Here is a 12,760-nt window from a genome sequence, read left to right as displayed (position 1 = left end):
AAACACCTGGCCTTCTATGTCATCTGTAGCCTGTACCGTAAGACTTGTGTTCCCTATGTTTTAGGTACTCCTACCCATTCTTTGGTAGTGCGGCTCCTATTATGACTAACCCTCCTGTAGAAGTTCGGAAAAACATGGAAGTTTTTCTTCCCCAGTCTTACTGTGCATTTGATTTTGCAACCATGCCTCACCAGCTGCAAGACACTTTCCTAAGGTAACATACAGACTCTTGCAAATGAGATGCCTTCAGGGTGTGAATTTATACAGACCAAAACCTACAGTAGTGCCTGCACTTGAGAATCACAAAATTAGTTTTCTGATGTCTGCGACATCTGTCCTGTTGCAAGACTTAACCTGGTTTATTGTAAGTCCCAGCCTAGGTGTTGGAATGTTAAGGTAATCTGAGCAATGAGAGCGCCTCGAAGGGAGTGAGAATATTTAGGTTTGCTCATGAGCCACCAAACATAGTACATTTTCTTGATTTTCATTTTAGTTATGGGAAATAGATTTTTCAAGGAAAATTAGGCCTATGAAATCTGCTTTCCTCAGAGTATCATAGCCCAGATTTACATGTTCTTATAGAATGAAGGTTCCCTCCAGATTCTATAATGACTTATGAGACTTAACAATGTTAGAAGAGTTTTCTTTATTGCTTAGAGGTACAAAGACAAATATTGGTTCTCTGGGGAGCTGAGCTTTTAACCATTGTGTTAAATAACTTCTCAGGTAGCAAACATCTAACTATATGAAGGTGTTCAAAGACTGTCATTTGGAAAGCAGTGCTTCAGAGGTATAATTGTGGACGTGGTTTCTCTTTTTAGGATCCCACTGCTGGTTGAATTATGGCACAAGGATAAAATGAGTAAAGACTTACTCCTTGGGATTGCAAGAATCCAGCTTTCTAACATCTTGTCTGCAGAAAAGACCCGGTTTTTGGGTGCTAATGGTGAACAGTGTTGGCGGCAGACTTACAGTGAGAGCGTGCCTGTCATGGCAGCACAGGGGTGAGTCTCCCACAGCAGTGGCTCGCTTTATCTCTCCTTGTGAGGAGTCTGCTGAGAACCACACCCTCAGGCCCTCGTGACCTCTTTCTGGCTGTTTTTCTTTGATGTGCTGGTGACTTTATTGTAGTTTGCGTGTTAGCTTTTTGATGCCCACTTACTTAGAAGAGTATAAGAATTTTTGTGGCTATGATACCATGATTCGTATTCAGACTGCTAAGTGTTTATCCTTTCTGCCTTAGCCTGATCACTGCAAATTTTATGTATTTATTTATATTTTTGTGAGAGAGAGAGAGAGAGAGAGAGAGAGAGAGAGAGAGAGAGAGAGAGAGAGAGAAACACACACACGGGGTTGGGGTGCCTCTTCTTTCCTGCCACCTGAGAGATACAGAGATTGAACTCAGGTTGTCAGGCCTATGTATAGAGCCTCTCTGAACCATCTCAGTGCCCCTAACCTGACAGTTTTTTCTGTGTATGTGTGTGGGCCTGATTATACATGTATGTGTACCACATGTGGAGACCAGAGAGGGCATCAGATTCCTTGGCTCTGGAGTTACAGGCCCTTGTGAGCTACCTGATCTGGGTGCTGGGAACCAAACTTGGGTCTTGGAGGAGTAGCAAGTTCTCCTGACAGTTGGGCTGTGTCTCCAGCCCCTTAATTGGATAATTTCAAAGGAGCTGTTCTTTGCTGTCTGTTGGTTTTCCTTGTATTTGTGATGCTGGGGTCTTGTCCAGGGCTTTGTGCACACTGAGCAGGTGCTCTGCTGCTGCTGGTCTCAGTTAGGAAGCTCTGCTGTTTGATCTCATTATCTGAAGTTTATATTTTGTGTTCTTTTCATTAGGAATGCTGTCATGTTTTTGTTGTTGTTATATAACCAGGTTTATTGCACTTTGAGGAAATTAACTGTAAAAAACAACAACAAAAAGGTCCAAATTCACTTAAGTTTTTTAATATCCTCTAGATAAAAACAATGCAGCAAGTCTACTCCTCAGCTGTGATTTTTTTTCCACTTGAAAAATATTTTGAAATTTGCCTGAAATTTAAAGACTGAGAATGATATAAATGCTGGCGTTCAGTGACAGTTTTTAAATTATATTATCACCAAGGGCTTGGGATATAGCAGTGATAAAACGCTTGCCTGGCATGTGCCAATCCCTGGGTTCAGTCACCAGCACCTACAAAAGAGTAACAGTAATGCTCTGGTTAGTTTTTGTCAACATAACGAGAGTCATCTTGGAAGAAGGACTCTGAAATGAAGAATTGTCTTGACCAGATAGGTCTGGGGGCATATCTGTGTGGCATTGTCATAATTGCTAACTAATATGAGGGCCCAGCCCACTGTGGGTGGTACCATCTCTAAGATGATGGGCCTAGGTCCAGGAAGCAGCATTCCACCATGGTATTTTCTTCATTTCCTGCCCTGACTTCCATGATGGACTGTGATCTGTCAGCCAGTAAACCTTTCCCTCCTCAAGTATCTTCAGGTTATTGTTTTATCATAGAAGCAGAAAGCAAACAAGAATGTTTCTTTTACTTGATCTTTATTGCTGCAGTGAAAACATGTTTTCATATTTTCATCATTGGAATTTGTCAAATTACCTTTTTTGAATTAACAATAAAAGTTGAGGTTCAAATTAATATTATCTACCACATTTCCTTTAAATAAAAACCTAGTGAGAATGTAGAGAGAAAAAGTAAGATCCAGCAAAAATTTGAGATCTAAAAGTACCACTAAAAATTTCCCCTTTACTCTTACTTTCTGGAGTCACATCCAGAGCCTGGAAGGTTTGTGTGATGCCTTCTCTCTCTGTGGGGATGGACCAGTGCCTGGAGAATTAGTTATCTGGTTAACCACGTTCATTTTACTTTCGTTCTTGTTACAGAAAAACTCTCTCTCAGAACTCAGCACTCTCCTCTGTTGTCACAGAAGAATTTGAACAGGTCATTAGTAGTTGGAGCTGTTTTAATGCTGCTGTAGCTATTTTTGATTGCTCTGCCTTGGACACAGAGAGTTTTAGATTCACCTGAGAACTTCAGTTGTGTTCAGGCTTTTTTCTCCAGCACAGTAGGGCTTCACTTGAACATTTTTCTTTTACTTTGTGTATGCTGTGGCATACACGTGGGAGTCAGAAGACTTTGTGGAGTTGGTTTTCTTCTGGATTCCAGGGATTCAGTTCAGGTCATCAGGCTGGGTAGCAAGTGCCTGTACCTGCTGGGCCATCTTGCTGGCCCAAGTACTTCATTTTACTTCATTCATTTAAAAAAAAATGTGAAACTGGAAAAAAAAATGTGGATTTGGTTAACTAAAGAGCCATTCATTATATGAGATCTGTTTATTAAAGTTTTGTTTTAGACAATATTATATTTTTTAGTTGCTAAAATTTTCCTTTCCTTGAATGTTTTTTTTTTTTGGTTATTTAATAAGTAATACAGTTCTGTGATACAGAAGATGCTAATTATGACTAAAATAGTATATAATTGTCTTACTTTCATAGATTATCTCAAAGCACTGCTTATATTCAGGAAAAGAGTAACATGTATATATTCATTCCAGAAAGGAGGCAAATTTTGAATAACTTCCATAACCAAGAGTAGGGGGGCTGCTGAGTATATTTCACTGTGTAAATTCATTAAGTGTTTTAGAGGCAGTAAAAAGCACATCATCGTGCTGGGTGTAGTTCAGTGGAAGAGGTGTTGCCTAGCATGCATAAAGTCCTAGCTCCCCCAAGAAAACAAAAGAAAAACATTTAAATGAATGTGGGACACGAGAACTCCAATCCTAATTCAAACATCCTTGTACATCTGCAGAGGGATAGAGTAGGAAAGAGTGCCGCATGGCTGCTCACTCCTTTAATCCTGGGACTCAGCAGGCAGAGGCAGGCGTTCTGAGAGTTCGAGGCCATCCTGGGATAGTAAATATCCAGGAATTATCTGTGTGGGCTTTTCCACTTGTTGCTGCGCCTTTTCATGTTTCAGAACAAGTACACAGCTGTAGGTAGGTTTTGGTAAATGCAGGTATTAAGATGTCCTGTTGGTCAGGTAAAAGCTCACACTTGGGAGGTCAAAGGCCATGGAGGCTGCCCAGTTAGAGCAGCAAGAGTGGGGTACAAGAAATGTTACTCCTGCGTACTGCAGACTAGGGGAGTGGAAAGAAAAATGTTTCTGTGAACTTGCAGATAATTCTGTTTCATTTGTAGGTCGAATAACCGGATAGTAGATCTTTCTTACACGATGACTCTGGAAGACTATGGACTAGTGAAAATGCGTGAGATCTTTGTGTCTGACTCATCTCAGGTAAACGCACTGCTTCAGATTCCCTCACCAGGATCTGAGGTGTAGATGGACATGTCACTGTGCTTTTCTTTCCCACTGTAGGGTCTGTCTGCTGTGCAGCAGAAGCCATCTTCTCCTCCTCCGGCTCCTTGTCCTTCTGAGGTCCAGATGGAGCCTCGTGAGACCTTAGAGTACAAGGCTGCGCTTGAGCTGGAGATGTGGAAAGAGATGCAGGAAGACATATTTGAAAGTCAGGTGGATTAAAATCGTATAGAATCTCTATTTCATCTACCTTCTTATTTTTTCCTTCTCTACAACTGGGTTTTCTCTCCATGTTCTTGTCTAGCTTTCTTTGACTATCAACAAAATCTCTTTAAGATTTATTTTTATTTTTTAGCCACATGTATGCATGTGTGTTGGTGTGAGTATGTACACACAAGTACAGTTGTTGACAGATGAGATGAGGGTATTGGATCCCCTGGAGCTGCAGTTGTGGGTGGTTGTGAGCTGCCTGGTGTGGCTGCTCAGAACCAAAGTTGGGTCCATTATGAGCGCAGTCTGAGCTCTTAATGGCAGGCCCTCTCCAGCCCCACAGAGAGATGCTGCTTACTGGCTTGCTCCACATGGCATGCTCAGCTTGCCTTTTTTATAGAACCCGAGACCACCAGCCCAGGGATGACATCTTCCAGATCATTCACTAATTAAGAAAATGTTCTACAGGTTCGTGTACATCCGATCTTCTGGAGGCATTTTCTTAACTGAGGTTCCTTCCTCTCAGATGACTTCAGCTTATGTCAAGTTGACGTCCAACTCTCCAGCCCAGAGGCCCTGGTGCCCTCTTCTGGCCTCGTTGGGCACCAGACATGCATGTGGTGCTCAGGCAGACATGCAGGCAGAACATGCAAACACATAAAAGATAAATAAATAAAACAGCAGGTTTAAGTGACATTGGTGATCAGTATTAGTTCTGAAACGGAAAGCTTCTTTTGCTCATTTGAATATTTGTCGTTTTCAAGTGACTGTTGTCTTCCTTTTGCAGCTGAAGCAGAAAGAATTGGCTCACATGCAAGCTCTTGCAGAAGAATGGAAAAAAAGGGACCGGGAAAGAGAGTCACTAGTGAAGAAAAAGGTAAAGAAAGCGTGTGTGAAAACAGAGAGAGGAAAGGGAGAGCGTGTGTGATAGTCACTTTAGTTCCCAGCACGAGACAGACAGACAGACAGACAGTAACTAACGAGCCCTGAGCAAAGCCAAAGGATACTTTAAAGTCTCCATTCCTAAGAAATGCTCTTTAACTGGGCCTGCGCATGTCTTAAATATTGTCCTTGTTTACTTTTGAGCTTTATATAACAAGAATGGTGGATAGAGCTCGTGTATTACATATTCTTGAATTCAAGAGAGCTGGATGGTAGGTTAATGTTTTGAAGTTTTTACTTTAAGACAAGCTAAGTTACTCCTTGGACCATTTCCTTTTATGCTAATGAATTTTTAAGTATTAAAGTTTGCAGAATTCAAAGGATGAACTAATTTGAGAAATTAATAAATACTGTAGTACCTTTGTGTACAGAATGTCTGAGCCCTTTGTCCATTTGTTTTTTTTTTTTTATGTGAAACTCTTTTTAACAGTATGTAACTTCTTTAATACTTTCATAGTTTACCTGAATGAATGATGTACACCCAGTTGCTGTCTGCATTCCGGAATAGCTGATAAAATTTTCATCTGCCTTACACATAATTGTCCATCATGTAGCCATCTTGTCTCCCCAAAGCAGGCTGCATCAGCCACACACAGGGAGTTTGAGGAAGTTCTTCACAGATCAGGTCATGTCTGCATTTCTGGAATTTAGTAGACACTGTCCGGTGTGTCCTGAAGGCATTCCAAACAAAGAAAGCTTGGAGACCCTTGAAAATAGGCTCCACAATAAGATCTGGATGGTATTGAGGAGGAGACATCTCAGCACATTCTAGTTTACAGCATCCTCTCAAAAATAGGGCACTTGAAGACAAAATGCTTAGTTAACAAATATCCTTAGGATGAAAGGAAGGTACCTCAGAACCGAAGTGACAGGTGGAGGGGGATGGTCTAAAAGAGCTGGTAGATGTAGGAGGTCACAGTGGAGTGGAGACTCTTCTATCTGTGTAACTTAAGAGCATGGCATCCTCATGGCCAGAGCTGCCACTGTTAACTTCTTCTGCACATCCAGACTGTAACACACCATTTTAAGGGAAGACAGTAACTGCGTTTTCTGTGTTCTGACATTTGGGTAATGACTTCAATTGAGAAAAAGGGGTTTTAGAGGACCTTTTTGTTTTGTCTTGTTTTGTTTTGTTTTGTTTTGTTTCGAGACAGGGTTTCCTATATAGTTTTGGTGCCTGTCCTGGATCTCACTCTGTAGACCAGGCTGGCCTTGAACTCACCAAGATCCGCCTGCCTCTGCCTCCCAAGTGCTGAGATTAAAGACATGCAGCACAACCACCCAGCTGCAGTTTACCATTTACTTAGTGTCTATCTTTCCTTCCTGACCTCTTTACCTTGTTCTATCCTTGTCGACCCAAGACCACACCTTTTCGATGTAGGACAGAAGTAAGTACTGTCCTCTGGTGAAAGGTCAGCATAGGATAAAGTGGAGTTCTTAGTGGAACGTAGAGGGTGTTAGGTGATCTGTGCCCTGGCTTCCTCTTCTACCTCATGCCCTTTCTGTCTGTTCCCACCACACTGGCTTCCTGTAACTCCACACGTGCTGAGCTTCCCCCTTTTCTAGGGATGTGTGGGACACTTTCCCCTGGAGATGCTCAGAATCACGCCAACGAGGCTTCTCTGACTGCCATATCCCAAGTAGTGCCCCTTCCTGCCCCTGGCACCAAGTCTCCTGACACTGACTGACATTAGAGCTGCACTGGCTTATTATATTCTGTCTCCCCCAGAATACAGGTTCCACTTGCCCAGAATATGCTAGGTATATAATCAATACTCATTAAAATAAAAGATTGTGATTTGAAGTTTTTATACATTTTTGAGTTTGATACGTTTAAGGTAGCTCTGTCTGTCTGAAACTACAGGGAAGTTTAACCCCATGATACAGTTGGGGAGTCCTTGGTGTATGGGTCGGTAGAGGCTAAGTTCCCTTGAGGGGTTATTGCCGGAGAGGGACAAGCATCCCAAGATGCTGCTGGTGCGAACAGAGATGTTTGGGTACTTTTGCGTTATGGTTTGGTTAAGTTGTGCTTACCATAGATTACATAGATCAAGGTAAACGTTGAGTTGGGAGATTGGTTGGTGTGCTGAGCCTGAGAAATCAAAACGGGGGTGTCAGATTTTGCAACCAAATTAACATGGATGGTTGGCATAGTCATGCTGTGTTTACAAACAGACTGTGGGATTGTTTTTGCCACCAGTGTGGTGACCAGCGTTTTCAAGTAGCAGAGGGGATCATATTCGCTTGCCTGCCCTAGGCTTTGGCAGTGCGCTTATTGGTGTCTGAGCCAGTGAGGCTGCATCTGGATATCATAGTTGTGAACCTAGATGTCTGTCTCCACTAAATTCAAGGCATTTGAGAATGTAGAAATCGCAGTGTGTGAAGTAGTTGCAGTGTGTTGACCTTGGAGAAGAGCAGCCAAGAAGGGATGGGGAGGCTGTCACGGCATCAGATAGTGGAGACACAGTGTTCTTTTCTCTGTCCAAGTGTGAGTCCTTCTAACTTCTAGAACCCCACAGCAGGCTCTCACCAGCCTTAGGGAAGAGAAGGTCTGGGGTCGGGGCTGGGTCCTAGGGAAGAGAAGGTCTGGGGTTGGGGCTGGGTCCTAGGGAAGAGAAGGTCTGGGGTCAGGGCTGGGTCCTAGGGAAGAGAAGGTCTGGGGTCGGGGCTGGGTCCTAGGGAAGAGAAGGTCTGGGGTCGGGGCTGGGTCCTAGGGAAGAGAAGGTCTGGGGTCGGGGCTGGGTCCTAGGGAAGAGAAGGTCTGGGGTCGGGGCTGGGTCCTAGGGAAGAGAAGGTCTGGGGTCGGGGCTGGGTCCTAGGGAAGAGAAGGTCTGGGGTCGGGGCTGGGTCCTAGGGAAGAGAAGGTCTGGGGTCGGGGCTGGGTCCTAGGGAAGAGAAGGTCTGGGGTCGGGGCTGGGTCCTAGGGAAGAGAAGGTCTGGGGTCGGGGCTGGGTCCTAGGGAAGAGAAGGTCTGGGGTCAGGGCTGGGTCCTAGGGAAGAGAAGGTCTGGGGTCAGGGCTGGGTCCTAGGGAAGAGAAGGTCTGGGGTAGGGGCTGGGTGATGCCAAAAGCTTTGGAAAGTCCCAGGGACAGATAGTCACCTGAGGGAATGCTGAGTCCTCCACCCTGAGCAAGCTGAGCTGGTGGCTTCTTATCCTGAATAATATCCATTCTTAAAAACAGACCTTGGGATGGGTGTGGTGGTGTGTGCCTTTAATCCCAGCACTTGGGGGACTGGAACCCAGAGTTCATGGCCAGCCTGGTGTACATAGCAAGTTTCAAGACAGTCAAAGAGATCTGTCTCAGCAAAACAAACAGGTCTTGGGCCTAAAGAACTTGGGCCCTAGTGTTGTCGGTGACTTCTCAGTAGGAGAATGCCCGGTACAGATGTCCATGCAGAAGATTGCTTCTTTGGAAGATGGAAGTATTTCCGCTTTGAATTGGTCCATGTCATATGCCTCTTTCTCATTCTCAGATACTATTTTACCAGAAGGACCTGTTGTCTTGAACATGAGAAAGATCATTTTTCTTTTTGTGTGTGTTTTAGGTAGCTGAATACAGTATTCTAGAAGGCAGACTTCAGAAAGCCTTAACTGAGCTCGAGACCCGAGAGCAGCAGCTTGCCAGTGCGGAAGTGGAGGTATCACGTCTCTCCGACCTTGGTTGCTGGGCTGTGGAGTCCATACCCTTCTCCCACTTGTTCTCTGTGTAATGTGACAGGCACTGCATGGATATTGCATTTCAGACATGGGACAACCGCTGTTGAGCTGGGTAAAGCGTGTTAGGATGCCAGGATTCAGCAGAAGAGCCACCGTCACTGACTCCCTTCTGCTCACCTCTGCAGTCGTGGTTCTGTGTTAACGTTCCCATTCGGTGTAGGAGTTAGTATTTCACTCCTTGGAGAAGAGAAGATGGGCATGCTCGGGGGTTTATAAACCTGAATGGGTCTCAGAGAGAGAAGAATATCCCTCTTACTCATTAAAGATTTGACCCCATGTTCTCAAGAGGTAGAGGCAGATGTACAGCCTGGGCTGCACATTAAAAAAATTGGATCCCAAGACACATGGAAATTTGTTGTAGCATGATACATAGTCAACAGTACATTAGGTCTTAACTAAGTTATACCCTAGGACTTTTCTATAAAATATAAATGTGTAATATACATAAATTATATTAAATTTATAAGCATATAAAACATATAAGTAGCTACAATTTTCCCATATCGTATATATGTCCCTTCTCTAACTAATGTTTAAGGTTTCATTAGTAAATACTCTGACTTTATTGTTTACATTTCTGGAGTTTTTAGGTGTATTGACCTAACTAAATTCATCTTCTAAATGGTTAGGCAGAAATTAGAAACTTCTAGTTGAAGAAAGAAACTCAGTCACATTTTTACATAATAAAAATGAGAGTTTTAAGTGGTTAGGACCTTTTCAACTGCATTTATATAAGTTGTGTGTGGCTTGTATATTATTAGCATTAAGTGATTGAAAATCAATATATATAAACATTTAAGTCCAATAACTATAACTAAAGAGGACATGAAGTAAGTATTCTTTGTTATGTATGCATCTGCGCATGCATTTTGGCATGCACATGCTCTTGTGTGTGCGTGCACATTTGTGTGTGCATGCTGGCAGAGGCCAGAGGACAGCCTTGAGTTGTTCTTAGGGATGAATTCCACAACTATTTGAGACCCGGAGCTCACTAGGCAGGCTGGGCTTGCTGGAGAGCTCCAGGATCTGCCAGTCTCCTCCTCAGCTGGGACACAGTGTTCACCACTGTGCTTTCATATGTGGGTTCTGGGGGCCATGCTCAGGTCATTGTACTCATGAGGCAACTATTTGTGGACTGAGCCATCTCCCCAGCTCAGTTTATAAGTGTTTTGAACATTGACTAACGTAAGGCCAGTGGACAAGAGCGTCATGCAGGTAGTGGTGAGCTAGCCTCCTAACGGACGGTGCTTTTCTTTTCAGCTTCAAAGAGAGAGGAAGGAACTGCAGTCAGAACGGGAGCGGAACCTGCAGGAACTTCAGGACTCTGTCCGCAGGGCCAGAGACGACTGTATTCACCAGGTGGAGCTGGAGAGGCTGAAGTTGAAGCAGCTGGAAGAGGACAAGCACCGCCTCCAGCAGCAGGTGCTGAGTTAGCTGGTTCTAGAACCGCTGCACCGCAAGGGTGACACCCACTGTGATGTGGACGGTTGTGTTCACTGCGGAGATTCCGATTGAAGGGGTTTTTCTTTCTAAGTTAAAGCTAAGGACTGTGTTAGTACAATTTTCGTGCTCTTAGAACGATTTGTGTGAAACTGGAGGATTCCAGGTAACTTACAGTGTAAAAGCTTTCTGTAAATCTTTTTAGCAACGTAGATATTCATTAGGACATAAATGTTAGAAGTATACTAAAATAATTCAGTGCTTTCTAGAACCTACATTTTGGAAGACAAGTGTCTACCTTCTTTCAGCCTCAGTTTACAGTCCCTCCATCTGCCCATCCCCGCAGGCAATTGCTGGACCTCCCCCCACCAGGTCACTTAGGTGGAGTGAGCATCCTCATGTCCACATCATTGCTGAACTGTACCCACGTCAACACTGTTGTTCTTAGTTTTGAATATCTTCTTCTTCCCTCCACGCGCACGCACAGACGCACGCACAGACGCACGCACAGACGCACGCACAGACCTTCCTCCACCCCGGCCTCCTCCTGTGCTGCCTGCAGTCTCTCTTTTCCCTTGTCCAGCCATTAAGCTTCCAACTTGCTCCCAGCTCAGGGCTTACTTCTACTCTTGCACGTTTACAGTCAAGACCTTTTCTCTGCACTCTAGACCGCTTCAGACTGCTTTTTTGATATCCTTACGTGGACATTTTAAAGACATTGAAACCAGCATCTTCCCATCACACTCCCCTTGCTCCTCGAGTGTCGTGTGTTGTGACGATGGCCGTTTGAGCTTATGTTGCAGCTGGGTGGTTCTGAACATTGGGAAGCATGCGCTCTGGAACCTTCCACTGCCTCCTCAGCCTGCACAGTGTCTCCCCATCCCTCTGTGTGACGTCACCCCGACCCTTCACCTCTGCTGTGGACTTTGTAGCCACACTGGTCTCCTGTGAGCACCCTGCTTGCTTCCCCCACAAGATCTCATAGCGTTCTGTTTTCCATGGGCCCTTCCTTTACTTTCAGCAAAATGTCACTTACCCCAGCTATTTCCAAATCCACGTCAAGCTTATGTTAAATGTACTTCTGTAATATTGCTTTCTTTTTCTTTACAATGTACCAGTTTTTATTTTCATTTAATGATCATTTAATCAGTTTCAGATTGTTGCTCCATAAAAACTGTTTGGTTTATAGCTCTGTCCTGGAGCCCAGCCTGGTGTCGGCAGTGATAGGGACTCAATAAACATTTGTAGAAAAGGGAGGGAAGATCAGGCTGTTAAAAACCCAGCTTATCTTTCTTGAAAAATGTCAGTGCAGATTAGATGTGTATGATGAATGCTTCGGGGCCTTCTGTCATGAATAGTTTCCATAGTGGCTCAGGGTTCTCTCAGCCACACTGTTTACATGGTTGTAAATGGGAATTTGGTTGTTACTGTGGGTCTCACTTAATTCAAAAGTAGGTATTTGTCGTGGGTTCACAGGTAGTAGTACTTTCCTTCCAGCTCAAGAAGGTTTAGTCATCTAGAACAAAGGCGTCACAGAGTCAGGGGAGTGCTTGGAACACACACCTCCATCCCCTGTCAGATCCACACCATCCCCTGTCACCTCCATCCCCTGTCACCTCCATCCCCTGTCAGATCCACACCATCCCAACTCACAGTTCTGTAGCAAGAGCCTTGGTGAGAATTGGTATTTTGGAAAAATTATCCAAGGCACATCTTTATTCTTGATGCACAATTTTCATCAGGAGAGAGACAGGTGAATTTTCCAATTTGCTCAAGGAGCAAAGTCCTTGACCTGTGCATGTCACATTTTATGCATAAGAGAAATTTGAGGCCATTACACTGACATGGTTTTGTATATTAAATACGCCACTCTAATTAGACTGGTAGAGGAGACAGTTAAACACACAGAGAGCTGATGAAGACAAAAGTATCTGTATTCAAATAGGTAAAAGCGATGGATGACTTCCCAAGGACAGAGTCCACCATGCCCTAACAGCTTTTACCTTCACAACTGGATTGTAACAGCAGTAAGTGCTTATGACAGTGTCCCTGAGTGGTGAAGAACCAAATATACTATTAGTACATTTCTCGCTTTAAATATAAAAGTGGGGTCTAGGAGGATGGCTTGGAGAG

General features: G+C 43.9%; 1 protein-coding gene across 1 annotated transcript in view; it reads left to right on the top strand.

Annotated features, from left to right (window-relative positions):
• Nucleotides 1–12,760, top strand: part of Cep120 (centrosomal protein 120) — a 66,363-nt gene that overhangs the window by 26,095 nt on the left and 27,508 nt on the right. Inside the window, exons 11-17 of the mRNA XM_059245892.1 lie at nucleotides 65–214; nucleotides 822–1,004; nucleotides 4,200–4,296; nucleotides 4,378–4,530; nucleotides 5,315–5,404; nucleotides 9,016–9,108; nucleotides 10,448–10,609. Of these exons, the coding sequence (XP_059101875.1) occupies nucleotides 65–214; nucleotides 822–1,004; nucleotides 4,200–4,296; nucleotides 4,378–4,530; nucleotides 5,315–5,404; nucleotides 9,016–9,108; nucleotides 10,448–10,609 (928 nt within the window). The remainder of the gene's footprint in view (nucleotides 1–64; nucleotides 215–821; nucleotides 1,005–4,199; nucleotides 4,297–4,377; nucleotides 4,531–5,314; nucleotides 5,405–9,015; nucleotides 9,109–10,447; nucleotides 10,610–12,760) is intronic.

Source organism: Peromyscus eremicus, chromosome 19, assembly GCF_949786415.1.
Source record: "Peromyscus eremicus chromosome 19, PerEre_H2_v1, whole genome shotgun sequence".
Classification (NCBI taxonomy): Eukaryota; Metazoa; Chordata; class Mammalia; order Rodentia; family Cricetidae; genus Peromyscus; species Peromyscus eremicus.
This window is presented reverse-complemented; position numbering and strand designations above follow the sequence as displayed.